The sequence below is a fragment of the Loxodonta africana genome, chromosome 6, assembly GCF_030014295.1.
Source record: "Loxodonta africana isolate mLoxAfr1 chromosome 6, mLoxAfr1.hap2, whole genome shotgun sequence".
Lineage (NCBI taxonomy): Eukaryota > Metazoa > Chordata > Mammalia > Proboscidea > Elephantidae > Loxodonta > Loxodonta africana.
Window position 1 is genome coordinate 6347315 of NC_087347.1, and position 14203 is coordinate 6361517.

At 47.1% G+C, this 14203-nt stretch overlaps 1 protein-coding gene across 1 annotated transcript in view; it reads left to right on the top strand.

The window, feature by feature from the left end:
* IQCA1 (IQ motif containing with AAA domain 1) overlaps positions 1 to 14203 on the top strand; it is a 176441-nt gene that overhangs the window by 93721 nt on the left and 68517 nt on the right. Inside the window, exon 9 of the mRNA XM_064286503.1 lies at positions 3070 to 3201. Coding sequence (XP_064142573.1) covers positions 3070 to 3201 — 132 coding nt within the window. The remainder of the gene's footprint in view (positions 1 to 3069; positions 3202 to 14203) is intronic.

Here is a 14203-nt window from a genome sequence, read left to right on the forward strand (position 1 = left end):
ATATATTCCCCAATTTATATATGATTTTAAATTCACATGATTTTTTTGCCACTTGAATTTTATGTAGTCAACTATAGCAGTGTTTTTTTGTTTTTTTCTTTATGATTTCTGCTTATGGTGACATGCCTTATAAAATTATTCTTTACCCTCTGATTGACACAGTGGCTATAACACTAGGCTCAAACATAGCCATCGTGAGGATGGTGCCGTGTTTCTTCCTGTTGTACATGGGGTCACTATGACTTGGAACCAGCTAGACGGCAGCTAACAACAACTCTCTTATTATTAAATATTCAAACAATTTCTCCTGGTACCTTACGGTTTAATTTTTTACATTTAAATATTTAATGCATCCGATTTTTTTTTTTTTTTTGGTATAGTGAATAAGGTAAAAAAAAAGGATCGGCTTAATTTTGTCAAATGGTGAGCCTATCGTCCCAATACTATTTGTTGAATAGTCCATCCTTCTAACTGATTTGAAATGTCTTCATAGATTACTGAATTCCAGCTCACGCCTGAATCAGTCTCTGAGCACACTATTCTGACGTCATGCCACTTGGGTTTGAATCTCAGCTCCATGGCTTACTAACTCTATAGGACAGGGTAGAACTGTCCCACAGGGTCTCTAAGGCTGTAATCCTTACAGAACTTTCACACCTCTTTCCAGCGGAGCGGCCAGTGAGTTCGAACCTCCGATCTTTCAGTTAGCAGCCAAGCACTTTAACCACTGTGCCACCAGGGCTCCTTATGTATATATACACACATATTTAAAAAATGTCTTTGGAAGAATATCTAAGCTATTTGGGCTGACTTTAGAAAGTGGAACTTGGTGGATCAGGGTGAAGAGAAAGCGTTTTACCACGTATTCATTCATAGTTTTTGAATTGTTTTCCATGTAAATGTGTTACCTATTCAAAAAGTCAAATGAATAAACTAAGTAAGGATATAAGGGAATAAAGACACATAATTGACAAGGCTGGAAAAGATACAAAGAAGATCTCCTCTCTTTTTTCAGCTGCTCACATTTTATACCTTAGGCTATTTTTTAAAAAGCCTTTACATTTGTGAAATTTCCAAATTTCCAAGGACCAAGCAATGCCCATGATCCATAAACACAAAAGTCAGAACACGAAAGTCCTGGGCAGCTGCGGCTTGATTCCCTGAGTTGAGGTGAGCCTGATCCCCAAGGAAAGCATGGCTATTTTAATAGCAAAAAAAGGGACCTTTAATTCAGCCTAAAAATACCATATTTATGACCAAATAATGCACACATCTCTGAGCCTCACACCAGCGAAATCTTCATGAGCGCCGGGGGGCAGGGGGAGCTTCAGGTAGTGTGAAGTTGCTGTCCTCTGGGCACTTACTGCAGTTCAGGAAAAAAAGTCCAGGTGTGGCCACAATGTCCTGCTTTGTTCATGATAAAGCTATTTCTTAAACCTTTAAAGTTATAAACTAAGCTCCTAAGAATAACGTAGGTATAAATATCAAAAATACAATACAAGAACATAAACTTTAGCTTCTTAACCAATCTCTAATAAGGCATAATCAAGACAAGTTTACCCGAGGAGTTGTCGTTGTTAGGTGCGGTTGGGTCGGCTCCGACTCGTAGTGATCCTGTGTACAACAGAAGGAAGCACTGCCCCGTCCTGCACCATCCTCACAATTGTTTTATGCCGGAGCCCATTGTTGCAGCCACTGTGTCAATCCATCTTGTTGAGGATTTTCAATATAACATGCTATCGTCTTCCCCTCCCCTTAGCTAGGTGGCTCTCTCTTCAGAGGTTGACTACTGTCCTGAACGTGGCGTTTTCATTGCCTTACCCTTCCTTTATACTTTGACTCCATAGATTTGTATCCTGAAGCTGGAGGGCGTTACTTATATTTAACTATATGCGTGCCGTGGGGCAGTGGAGGGCCAGGGGTAGAACGCCCGCCTTCCATGCAGGAGTCCCAAGTTTGATTCCCATTCAGTGCACCTCAGGTGCAGCCATCACCCGTCTGTCAGTGGAGGCTCGAGTGTTGCTATGATGCTGAACAGGTTTCAGCAGAGCTTCTTGACTAAGAGACTAGGAAGAAAGGCCTGACAATCTACTTCCAAAATATCAGCCAGTGAAAACCCTTTGGATCACCATGGTCCAATCCCATTATGCATGGGTTCACGATGATTCTGGGGCTGGTTCACAGCAGCCAACAACAACAGGAAAAAAGTTGTATGTATATATTCTCCTGCAGCTTGTCTCTTTGCCATCAACATGAAATTCATCCCACTTGGTAACCTGTATCATGACTTGGGTCAGGCATACCTTCGTCATCAAAGTGACACCTTTGTTTTTTTAAAAACTTTAAAGAGGTCTTGTGCAGGGGCGTAGCGAGAGTAACGAGCATCCAGGGGTGATCCCTAAGCTGTGCCCCCTGCAATTTCAGGGTGAATAGATGTTGATAGCAGTGATATGTCAGCAGAAATGCCTCCCCTCCCTTGTCCAGCTGCCTCAGTCAGGGACCTTTTACATCTGTCTCCCACTGAAGTCCCATCACTGCCTCTCATTGATGGAGTCACCAAAGGCAGATGGCAAACGGGAACCCCAGCAATGCCCGCGGGGGTATCTGCCTCAAGGCCCATGGCAGGCGGAGAAGGGAGCCCACCAGCACGAACTCTTCCTTCCAGACCAGAAATAGAGCTTTCCTTTGGTTTGTTGTTGTTGTCAGGCGCTGTTGAGTCTGTCTGACTCATAGTGACCCTATAGGACAGAACAGAGCTGCCCCCAGAGGGTTTCCAAGGAGCGGCTGGTGGATTCGAACTGCTGAACTTTTGGGGAGCAGCCGAGCGCTTAGCCACTATGCCACCAGGGCTTCCTTCCTTTGGTCCCACTAAAAAAAAAAAAAAAAACCCCACTGCCCTTGAGTCAATTCCAACTCATAGCGACCCTATAGGACAGAGTAGAACTGCCCCATAGATTCAAACTGCCAACCTCTTGGTTAGCAGCCGTAGTACTTACCACTGTGTCGCCAGGGTTTCCCTTCCTTTGGTAGGGATCTATTAAAACACTATGATTATTCTGTTTTTACCAGGTGATTGCCGATATCATTGCAAGCCAAGAAGAGGAGGAAAAAAGCAAAAAGAATAAAAATAAAGAAAAGGAAAAGAAACCCAAGAAAGCCAAAAAAGAAAAGGAAAAGAAAGTAACAAAGGACAAGTCTAAGGTAGGTAATTTGTTTGTCTGGATGCTGATATTTGATATCAGCTGAAACTTGACTTTTCTTTTTAATGACTTTTTTTTGCTCTGAATCAGGGCGGTGCTGCCACCTCAAATCCGTTGCCGCTGCAGCCATGCGTCGCCCAGGGAATCCATTCTCTCAGCCAACCGTTTTCAGCTTTTCTGTGTTGACTGCCAATTGGTTGCCAACTTCTCTATGTCCTATAAACCTCGATTAGGACAAGAGTGGTTTCAGGAACACAGATACTTTCCATGTTTATCCATATATGTGATCATTTTGAATTTTCATTCCTCAAAATGCGTTATCCCAGTTATCTTTCCCCAAGGATAGAGTTAAGGGAAAACACCTGACAAGCTGTTGCCAGCAGAAAGTCGAAATAATCACCTTCTCCTCACTTATCAACTATCTCCTTATCGGACATTTTGCTTTTATGACAATAGTAACAAAAAAAAAAAAAACTATCAGAATATTTTGCACAGTAATGATGTACGTCTGGCAGTAGTGAACGCTGAGGTGTGAGGCAAAAGTAACGCTGGCTGCGATGGTTAAGGCTGTGTCAGCTTGGCTGGGCCATGATTCTCAGTGGTTTGGCAATTATGTAATGATGTCATCATCCTCCATTTTGTGATCTGATGGGATCACCCTCCATTTTTGCATAATGCTGATTTCACATAACGACCTGGTCTTCGGAACCACATTGATAAGTGAGGAGACGGCATAGCTACTTTAAACCAAATATGTTCATTGAAAGCTGTCATTTAACACTGGCATCTTAGATGTATTTTAACAGAAATATTTGTTTATTATCCAAAGGAAAGCAAAGTCCGCACAGTGTCACTTTGAGTTTGTGCAGTGGGGTGGATAGCGGGAATGGGGCAGGGCTGCCAGCCTCGATTCTCTTGGGTGCGTGGACTTTGAGGAATCCGTGTCTTCCACCAGGAGTCCCTACGTGGGAAAAATGGTTAACACACTCGGCTGCCAACGTTGAAAGTTTGGAAGCTCGAATCTACTCAGAGTCTCCTCAGAAGAAAGGCCTGGCAATCTACTTCCCCAAACCAGCCGTTGAAGACCGTGGGGAGCACAGTGTTACTCTGACACACAGGGGGGGCTCCGTCGGTCGGAATCAGCCTGTGGGCACTGGTTTGGGGGCTTCCGCCACGTGGGAGGGGTGCACGCCCAGGGCTGTGGTGACGTCTCACCGTGAACGCCTTAGATGGGGGGGCCTTCCGCCACGTGGGAGGGGTGCACGCCCAGGGCTGTGGTGACGTCTCACCGTGAACGCCTTAGATGGGGGGGCCTTCCGCCACGTGGGAGGGGTGCACGCCCAGGGCTGTGGTGACGTCTCACCGTGAACTCCTTAGATGGGGGGCCTCCCGCCACGTGGGAGGGGTGCACGCCCAGGGCCGCGGTGACGTCTCACCGTGAACTCCTTAGATGGGGGGGCCTTCCGCCACGTGGGAGGGGTGCACGCCCAGGGCCGCGGTGATGTCTCACCGTGAACTCCTTAGATGGGGGGGCCTTGCGCCACGTGGGAGGGGTGCACGCCCAGGGCCGCGGTGATGTCTCACCGTGAACTCCTTAGATGGGGGGGCCTTCCGCCACGTGGGAGGGGTGCACGCCCAGGGCTGTGGTGACGTCTCACCGTGAACGCCTTAGATGGGGGGGCCTTCCGCCACGTGGGAGGGGTGCACGCCCAGGGCTGTGGTGACGTCTCACCGTGAACTCCTTAGATGGGGGGCCTCCCGCCACGTGGGAGGGGTGCACGCCCAGGGCCGCGGTGACGTCTCACCGTGAACTCCTTAGATGGGGGGGCCTTCCGCCACGTGGGAGGGGTGCACGCCCAGGGCCGCGGTGACGTCTCACCGTGAACTCCTTAGATGGGGGGGCCTTGCGCCATGTGGGAGGGGTGCACGCCCAGGGCTGTGGTGACGTCTCACCGTGAACTCCTTAGATGGGGGGCCTTCCGCCACGTGGGAGGGGTGCACCCCAGGGCCGCGGTGACGTCTCACCGTGAACTCCTTAGGTGGGGGGGGCCTTCTGCCACGTGGGAGGGGTGCACGCCCAGGGCTGTGGTGACGTCTCACCGTGAACTCCTTAGATGGGGGGGCCTTCCGCCACGTGGGAGGAGTGCACGCCCAGGGCTGTGGTGACGTCTCACCTTGAACGCCTTAGATGGGTGATGGAGCTGTGGCTGGAAGCCTAGCGTCTTAGTTACCTAGTGTTGCTGTAACAGAAGTACCATAAATGGGCGACTTTAACAAACAGAAATGTATTTTCTCACATTTAGGAGTCTCGAAGTTAGAATTCAGGGCTCCGGCTCTAGGGAAAGGCTTTCTCTCTCTTTCAGCACTGGGGGAAGGTCTTTGTCTTCAGCTTCTGTTCCTTGGCTCCTTGGTGACCTTCGTGTGGCCTGGAATCTGTCTTCCCCCATCTCTGCTTGCTGGCTTAATCTCCTCTTTTATATTTCAAAGGAGATTGTCTTAATACACACCCTGCACTAATACTGCTTCATTAACGTAACAGAGAAAACCTATTCCTAAAGGGGATTATAGGGTTTCCAATGCTGTAATCTTTACAGGAGCAGGCTGCCAGATCCTTCTCTCGAGGAACAGCTGGTGGGTTTGAACTGCCGACCTTTTGGGTAGCAGCTGAGCTCTTAACCATTGTACCACCAGGGCTCCTGCCACCACTGGTATTAAAAAACAAAAACAAAAACCCAGTGCTGTCGAGTTGATTCCGACTCATAGAGACCCTATAAGACAGAGTAGAACTGCCCCATAGGATTTCCAAGGAGCTGCTGGTAGATTCAAAGCACCAACTTTTTGGTTAGCAACCAAGCGCTTTAACCACTGTGCCACCAGGGCTCCTTCCATCACAGGTATAGGGTTAGGATTTATAACACATATTTGGGGGGGGACACCATTTAATCTATAACACCTAGGATCATCCTAAAACATGGATATGTTTAAAGGAGTACTTCTTACACGGTCCGATACTGTTTCTGACCAAAAATTTGCTCTGCGTAAAGGGTTTCCATCCTTAAAGGATGGTCCCACTGTGACTGTTTGGAGGGCACAGACCCGTTGCTGCCTTAGGTAGTAAGGGCCATGCTCTTCACTTTCCAGGACCTGGGTCCCGACACCCAGACCTGTGTGCTTATCTGCAGGGAAGCCCCTCAGTGGGCACTGGAGGCCATGCCTGGGAGCCCTGGGGCCCTGTTAGAATGAGAGAGAAACCGGAGGGCTACAGCCTCCTCGCAGCAGGAGTGCTGGGACCACGGGGCCAGGAGATGTGCAAAAAGAAGGGTGATCATGGACACAAAATAGGGGTGTCCAGAGTCTGTCTGAGACACTCATTGAATTTTTTTTTCAACTTTGCTTTTGGTTTGCCTTTTTTGCTTCTCCAGACATGTTTGCAATCTGAAAACAATTTCATGATTAATTTTTTTTTATAGTTTACATTTCCTACCACATGAAGGAACTCTCTCTGATCCCGGCGTAGTCCCCTGAAACTCTTTAAATAGCATATTTGGCTGCTCTGTGTCAAACTCAGGGGCTTGGCGTGGTTCCCATAAATATTCCCAAGGCCTGCTGAAAAGGAGCCCTGGTGGCACAATGGGTAAAGAGCAGGGCTGCTAACTGAAAGGTTGGCAGTTTGAATCCACCAGCCACTCCTTGGAAACTGTATGGGGCAGGTCTGCTCTGTCCTATAGGGTAGCTATGAGTTGATACTGTCTCAATGGCAACAGGTTTGGTTTTTTTTTTTTTTTCCTAGAGTCCATATAAACACGCAGTATCGCCCAAGGCGATGTTTGTGTTACCTGCCCTTAAGTCGGCCTCAGTTCATGGTGACAAATGTGTTAAAGTATAACTGTTCCATAGGGCTTTCTTGACACCATCTTTATGGAAGCAGATCACCTGGGCTTTTCTTCCATGACCACTGGGTGGATTCAAACCTCCAACCTTCAGGTTAGAAGTCAAGCATAAACCCATTTGCTCCACGAGGGACCTTTGAGACCCATAGTTCCTACTCTTCTGCTTGCACCCTGAAAGTTGTGACTTGTTCTAGGAAAAAAAGACAGCCTACTCAATAGCTAATTTTAAAAATCTGCTTCTCACTCTACAAGATAATTCTGAAGATGTGCCAAAGAACAGGGAGAATTGGAAGAATTTCAATTTTATTCTAAGCATTTCTTCCGCTCGGTATGTGTGAGGGGTTTTACACGTGCAGATCAAAAATTCACCGTTAGCAAAGCCTGTTCCATAAACCCTGCAGTGATGACCTGCACGATCTGGGCTTTGCCGTGTGAAGGTCCTCTATTAACTGCCTACTGAAGAGCAGCTCAAAGGTGAGCAGTTTGGGACAAAAAGCGAAGTTTGAGGACATTAGCATTTATAAGTACTTGCAAACAAAGGGGGAAATCCTCAGGAATTACTTAGGAACAAATTTCTTTAAGAAAAGGACAGGTCTAAAACTTGAAATGTGATTATTAAAAGAAAAACGGTTGACAATGGTACTCTTTGATAAACACTGATATGTTTAAATTGGTACATTTCCTTCAGATCATATTCTCTTTTCCACTGATTTTTTAAAAGTCTTATCCTAGAATTATTCCGAGAGCATCCAGCATCATCCCTGAGACCAGCTATTCAAATCCTTGTCTGAGAATTGGTATTTTGACCTGTAAAAAAAGACATTTCAACTGTCTCTGTGTAGCGGAAATGGTTTTCACTTGGTAAAAACTAAAAGGTTGGTGGTTCAAATCCAGCCAGCAGTGTCAAGGAAGAAAGGCCTGGCAATCTACTTCCATAAGACCACAGCCATTGAAAACCCTGTGGAGCACAGTTCTGCTCCTGACACACATAGGGTCACCGTGAGTTGGAATCGACTTGACAGCGATGGGTTTGGGGTTTTGCTGCTGTTGCCGTTGTATGTCATGGTTAGAAGGTGAGGTGGGAGAGGGGACATAGTTCTGTTTAACTTCCGTGGACACTGACTTGGCCCTGACCCCACCCCACCACAGCGCAGCTCTATGATTGATCTGCCGGGTTTTTATCACACTCGATCAATTATGAAATGCTGGCTTGTGTATAGAATCAGAAAACTTGGGGGAAAATTGATGGGATTGTCTGAAGACTTCAACCAACCACTGCAAATAGAAAATAAAGACTCCTCAAAATAGCACAAAGGGGGAAAGCCAAAAGCTTCGGAAGCCCCTGAGGTAGTTACAAATGAACATAGACATGAAGAAAACGTATTATGCACGTGCCAAAAAAAGGTCACGAGAGCCATCGGGTGTCTCAGTTGAATTTCACAAACATTTCTGTTTACCTGCGCCAGGTATGGCCCCACCCCAGCAGGTGCAGGTGCTGTGGGGGTGCTATGGGGAATCCAGGTACTTACTTCCCTGCCTTCCCTAACCAAATTTAAAATGACAGAAAGGCTCTTTTGCTTTTAAAGGAAAAAAACCTGCTTTGTTGTTGTTGTTGTTAGGTGCCATCGAGTCAGTTTCAACTCATAGTGACCCTATGTACCACAGAACAAAACACTGCCCAGTCCTGCGCCAACCTCACAATCATTGTTATGCTTGAGCCCATTGTTGCAGCCACTGTGTCAATCTATCTTGTTGAGGGTCTTCCTCTTTTCCGCTGACCCTGTACTTTACCAAACATGATGCCCTTCTCCAGGGACTGATCCCTCCTGACAACATGTTCAAAGTATGTAAGACGTGGTCTCGCCATCATTGCTTCTTTTTTTGTTTTTCTGGCAGTCCACGGGTATATTCGATATTCATCGCCAACACCGTAATTCAAAGGCGTCCATTCTTCCTCGGTTTCCAACTTTCACATTCCAATCACCAGTAATTATCAGTGCAACCTGATTGCATGTTTGATCAATTTCAGACTGCAGAGCTGGTAAAAATCTTCAGTTTCCTAATGTTTGACATTAGTGGTTGGTGCATAAATTTGAATAATAGTCATATTAACTGGTCTTCCTTGTAGGTGCGTGGATATTTTCATATCACTGACAGCATTGTACTTCAGGGTAAATCTTGAAATGTTCTTTTTGACAATGAATGCAACACCATTCCTCTTCACGTTGTCATTTCCAGCATAGTAGACTGTATGATTGTCCGATTCAAAGTGGCCAATACCAGTCCATTTCAGCTCACTAATGCCTAGGATATCGATGCTTATGCGTTCCATTTCATTTTTGACGATTTCCAATTTTCCTGGATTCATACTTCATTCATTTCAGGTTCCGATTATTAATGGATGTTTGCAGCTGTTTCTTCTCATTTTGAGTCGTACCACATTAGCAAATGAAGGTCCCAAAAGCTTTACTCCATCCACGTCATTAAGGTCGACTCTACTTTGAGAAGGCTGCTCTTCCCCAGTCATCTTTTGAGTGCCTTCCAACCTGGGGGGCTCATCTTCCAGCACTATAACAGACAATGTTCTGCTGCTATTCATAAGGCTTTCACTGGCTAATGCTTTTCAGAAATAGACTGCGGGGTCCTTCTGCCTAGTCTTAGTCTGGAAGCTCAGCTGAAACCTGTCCTCCATGGGTGACCCTGCTGGTATCTGAATACCTGTAGCATAGCTTCCAGCATCACAGCAACACACAAGCCCCCACAGTACGACAAACTGACAGACATGTGGGGGAAATCTGTTTTAGGGCTGGTAAAACAAAGGGGTGTCCAATCAAAACACAATTTTTTTTTTTTTTTGAGAAGTTTCTCCATGACATGCAGGAGAAGACTATCCCTAAAAAAGCCCTGATTCCATTCAGATTTAAGGAATTTTTCTAAACTATCAAGGAGCCCTGGTGGCACGGTGGTTAAGAGCTTGGCTGCTAACCAAAAGGTCACTATTTCGAATCCACCAGGTGCTCCTTGGAAAGCTTATGGGGCAGTTTTACTCTGTCCTATAGCGTTGCTATGAGTCGGAATCCATAAAAGGAAAAATTGATAAGTTGGACTGCATCAAAATGAAAACTTTTGCTTTGTGGAAGCCCATTTGAAGAGGATGGAAAGACAAGCTGCAAGCCAGAAGATAATATCTGCAAACCACATGTCTGACAAAGGATTTGTCTCTAGGATATATAAAGAACTCTCAAAACTCACCACTAAGAAACTAGTCTTCGTTTTGGAGCCTTGCTTTTAAATCAGTATCTTATACCATGAAGGACTGCAGATAAGGAGGACCTCTGCTGTTGGTGGTGTTGTTAGGTACCATCGAGTCGGTTCCGACTCATAGCGACCCTGTGCACAACAGAACGGAACACCGTGCAGTCCTGCGCCACCCTCACAACCATTGCTGTGCTTGAGCCCATTGTCTCAGCCACTGTGTCAGTCCATCTCGTTGAGGGGCTTCCTCTTTTTTTGCTGACCCTCTGCTTTACCAAGCGTGACACCCTTCTCCAGGGACTGATCCCTCCTGATAAAATGTGCAAAGCGTATGAGACGTAGTCTCACCATCCTTGCCTCTAAGGAGCTTTCTGGCTGTACGTCTTCCGAGACAGATGTGGTCAGGAATGGTTTAGTGAAGGAGAAGCCTGGTGCCAGAAGGCATTTCCTGCAAACCGATAGCCCCCTCTGAAAATGTGCTTCCAATATCACGGTAATTGCACTGTCCTCACAACCACTGGCGCGGACCCCACATTGGCTTCAGAAACAAAAATAATAGAGACGGAGATCTGGGCAACCCATCCTTACCACTGTTTTATTTTTATTATATGTCAAGCCATATGCCGAGCCATTTGGAACTGTTTAAAATGGCATTGACCCGTCCATAACGTACGATCACGGAAAGAGTCTTCTCCAAAGTTCATCCAGCCGTAAAATGACTGAGCACAGAATTCTTCTGGGAGGTCCTTGGGCCGGCACGCGGCACCATAAGCTTAAAGCTTTTGCTCACCTGCAGTGCCGTCCAGCCTTTCTCTCTAGCCACCACACCTCTCCTCCAATCCCTTGGCTCAGGTGTGTGCTCTGTGTTTAACCATTGAGCCAGCCATGTCCCTGTATTATTTTGTTGTCGTTGTTGTTAGGTGCCATCAAGTCATACAACAGAAAGGAACACTGCCCAGTCCTACGCCATCCTCACAATCGTTATTGTGCTTGAGCCCATTGTTGCAGCCACTGTGTTAATCCATCCACCGAGGGTCTTCCACTTTTTCGCTGACCCTCTACTTTACCAAGCATGATATCCTTCTTCAGGGACTGGTCCCTCCTGACAACATGTCCGAAGTATGTGAGACAAAGTGTCATCATCCTCACTTCTAAGGAGCATTCTGGCTGTACTTCTTCCAAGACAAATTTATTTGTTCTTCTGGCAGTCTGTGGTATATTCAATATTCTTCTCCAGCACCATAATTCAAAGGCATCAATTCTTCTTCAGTCTTCCTTATTCATTGTCCAACTTTCGCATGCATATGAGGCCATTGAAAACACCATGGCTTGAGTCAGGCTCACCTTAGTCCTTAAATTATTTTAGAGTGCTTATACTATTTTGGAATGCTTCAAACTGAGTTTTGCTGTCCCTCACAAGGATGAAGAAGGGGGTGTCATTTATCACAATAGGATGCCATCAGGGAGAAGGGTGTCAATTTGGAGATGCATGTACAGGACATCTTTGGTGCCCACTGAAATGCAGTCAGAGAGGAAGGTATGAAGGAGTGAGAAACCTGGCTTCTAAGCTATAGAGGAGATGGGGGCCTTAACCCAGGCCCCCTGTTGATGGACCCCCTGAAAAGGCACGTAAACTTCTATGTGGAAGTGCATTCCTCTGGGAAGAAGCACATTTGTTTCTCCATGTTTTCAAGGGATCTCCTGCCTACAAAGCTTAAGAGCCACTGCCTGGAGAAAGAACTCACTGGGCATGCAGGAGAAGGGCCAAGGGCAGCCTGGCAGCTTCACAGGAGACCGATGATCTGTGAGGGCTGAAGAAAGCTCCTGGGAAGGCTTCGGGCAGAACGTGACCTGTCAGGAGACTCGTAGGAGTCTACGCTCATATCCTAAATCTGCCCTCATCTCCCCGTCTCCACGGCCACCACCAAATGCAAGGCATCATAGTCTCTCGGCAGAACAACGGCAACAGCCTGTTAGGCAATGTCCTCACGGCCACTCCTTACATCTAGTCACTTCCTCACACAACAGCCAGACTGGCCTTATTTAAATGTGCCCTGCTTGGCTCTCAAACAGCCCTTGGAACACAGTGGCTGTGCAATAATTATTTCTGAATGAATGAATAAATATGCAGATGAAGGCCTGGGCTAGGGTGGAAGCAGTGGATATAAAAAGATTACAGGAATGCAGGAGACAGCAAGAAGGATGACTGGCCTGGCTGACTGGGTATTTGGGGAGGAGGAGGAGTCAAGTTCAAGTCCAAGGGTCTTGAGTAGAACCCTGGGGAGAATGAAAGGCAGCAGGGCAGGGCTGGCTTCAGAACCATTGAGTTCAGATGATGGTGGGGCATCAGGTAGACCTGAGGACTGGTGGTATCGTTACAGGAGTTACCCCTGTTCAGGAAAAGCCCAGTTAAAGGCAGAGAGTGCTGAGTTGTAAGAAATGCAGTGTGGGTATAAGCTGGAGAGCCTGAACTGCATCCACGTATCGGGGCAGGAGGAGAAGGTGCAACCAACGAGGGAAGCAGGAGCGGCCTGGCACACAGGAAGAGGATTAGGACAGTGGCGTTCTTATGTATTTCCCAGCCTTGTTTGTTTCTGGAAGGATGGAAGGAAGGCTCTCTGTCTGTCCCCTCAGTCCATCTACCATGAGAAGTGAGAATATGGTGGAGGCCAAGTGTATCTGCTTCCAAGGGCAGCTGGAACAAGTTACCACAAACTGGGGGCCTTATAAGAACAGACATTTATTGCCATATAGTTCTGGAGGCTAGCTGACTGAATTCAGGGCCATGTTCTCCTCGAAGTCTCCAGAAGATCCTTTCCTGTCCCTCCCAGCTTCTGGTGGCCCCAGGTTTTACTTGGCCTGTGGATGCAGCATAGCTCAGTCTCCGCCTCCATCTTCACACGGCCACCTGCCATCCGTGTGTCTGTCTCTGTGGGTCTCTTCTCCAGAGAGAGGGAGAGCTCATGTTGGATTAGGACCCACCTGCCTCCAGGGTGACCTCGTGCTCACTCGACTGATGGCTTCGCCAAAGACTCTATTTCCAAACAAAGTCACATTCACAGGTACCGGGGGTTAGAACTTCAACGTACCCTTTTGGGGTACACAACTTAACCCATAACACCAAGCCAAGAGGTACTTCAAAGAGAGGAGACCTCTAGTGTCAAATGCTGCAGAGAAGTCAAGGAGATGGCTTGAGGAAAAGATGTGGTTAAGGAGGGAAGAATACTGCGTATACCGCAGACTGCCAGAAGAACGAACACATCTTGGAAGTACAGCCAGGACGTTTAGAAGCAAGAATGGTGAGACTTCATCTCATGTTCTTTGGACATGTTCTCAGGAGGGACCAGTCCCTGGAGACGGACATCATACTTGGTAAAGTAGAGGGTCAGTGAAAAAGAGGAAGACCCTCGACAAGATGGATTGACACAGTGGCTGCAGCAATGGGCTCAAACATAGCAACAATTGTGAGGATGGAGCAGGACCAGGCGGTGTTTCATTCTGTTGTACATGGGCTCGCTATGAGTCAAAACAGACTGGACAGCACCTACCAGCAACAACAAGGAGCAAATTGCTGGTACTCGCAGAGCTGGTTCAGTCGAGGTGGTGGTGTGGGGAGGCATTGCGGAAGGCAGGCTGTAAGGAGGTGAGGAGGGCAGACTGAGAGACGCTGGCAGTGAGCACAGATGCTGCTCTCCGGGAGTTACAAGACGACCAATAAAGCCGAGAGAGGACAGCCTGTCAAAGTGACAGGACAGAAGGAAAGGTTTGGGCGAGCATTATAAGGGATGGAGGGAGGCCAGGGGAGCAGGGAGGAAGGAGATGAGGCCAAGAAAAGTAAGACCAGGCTCTCAGCAGCAA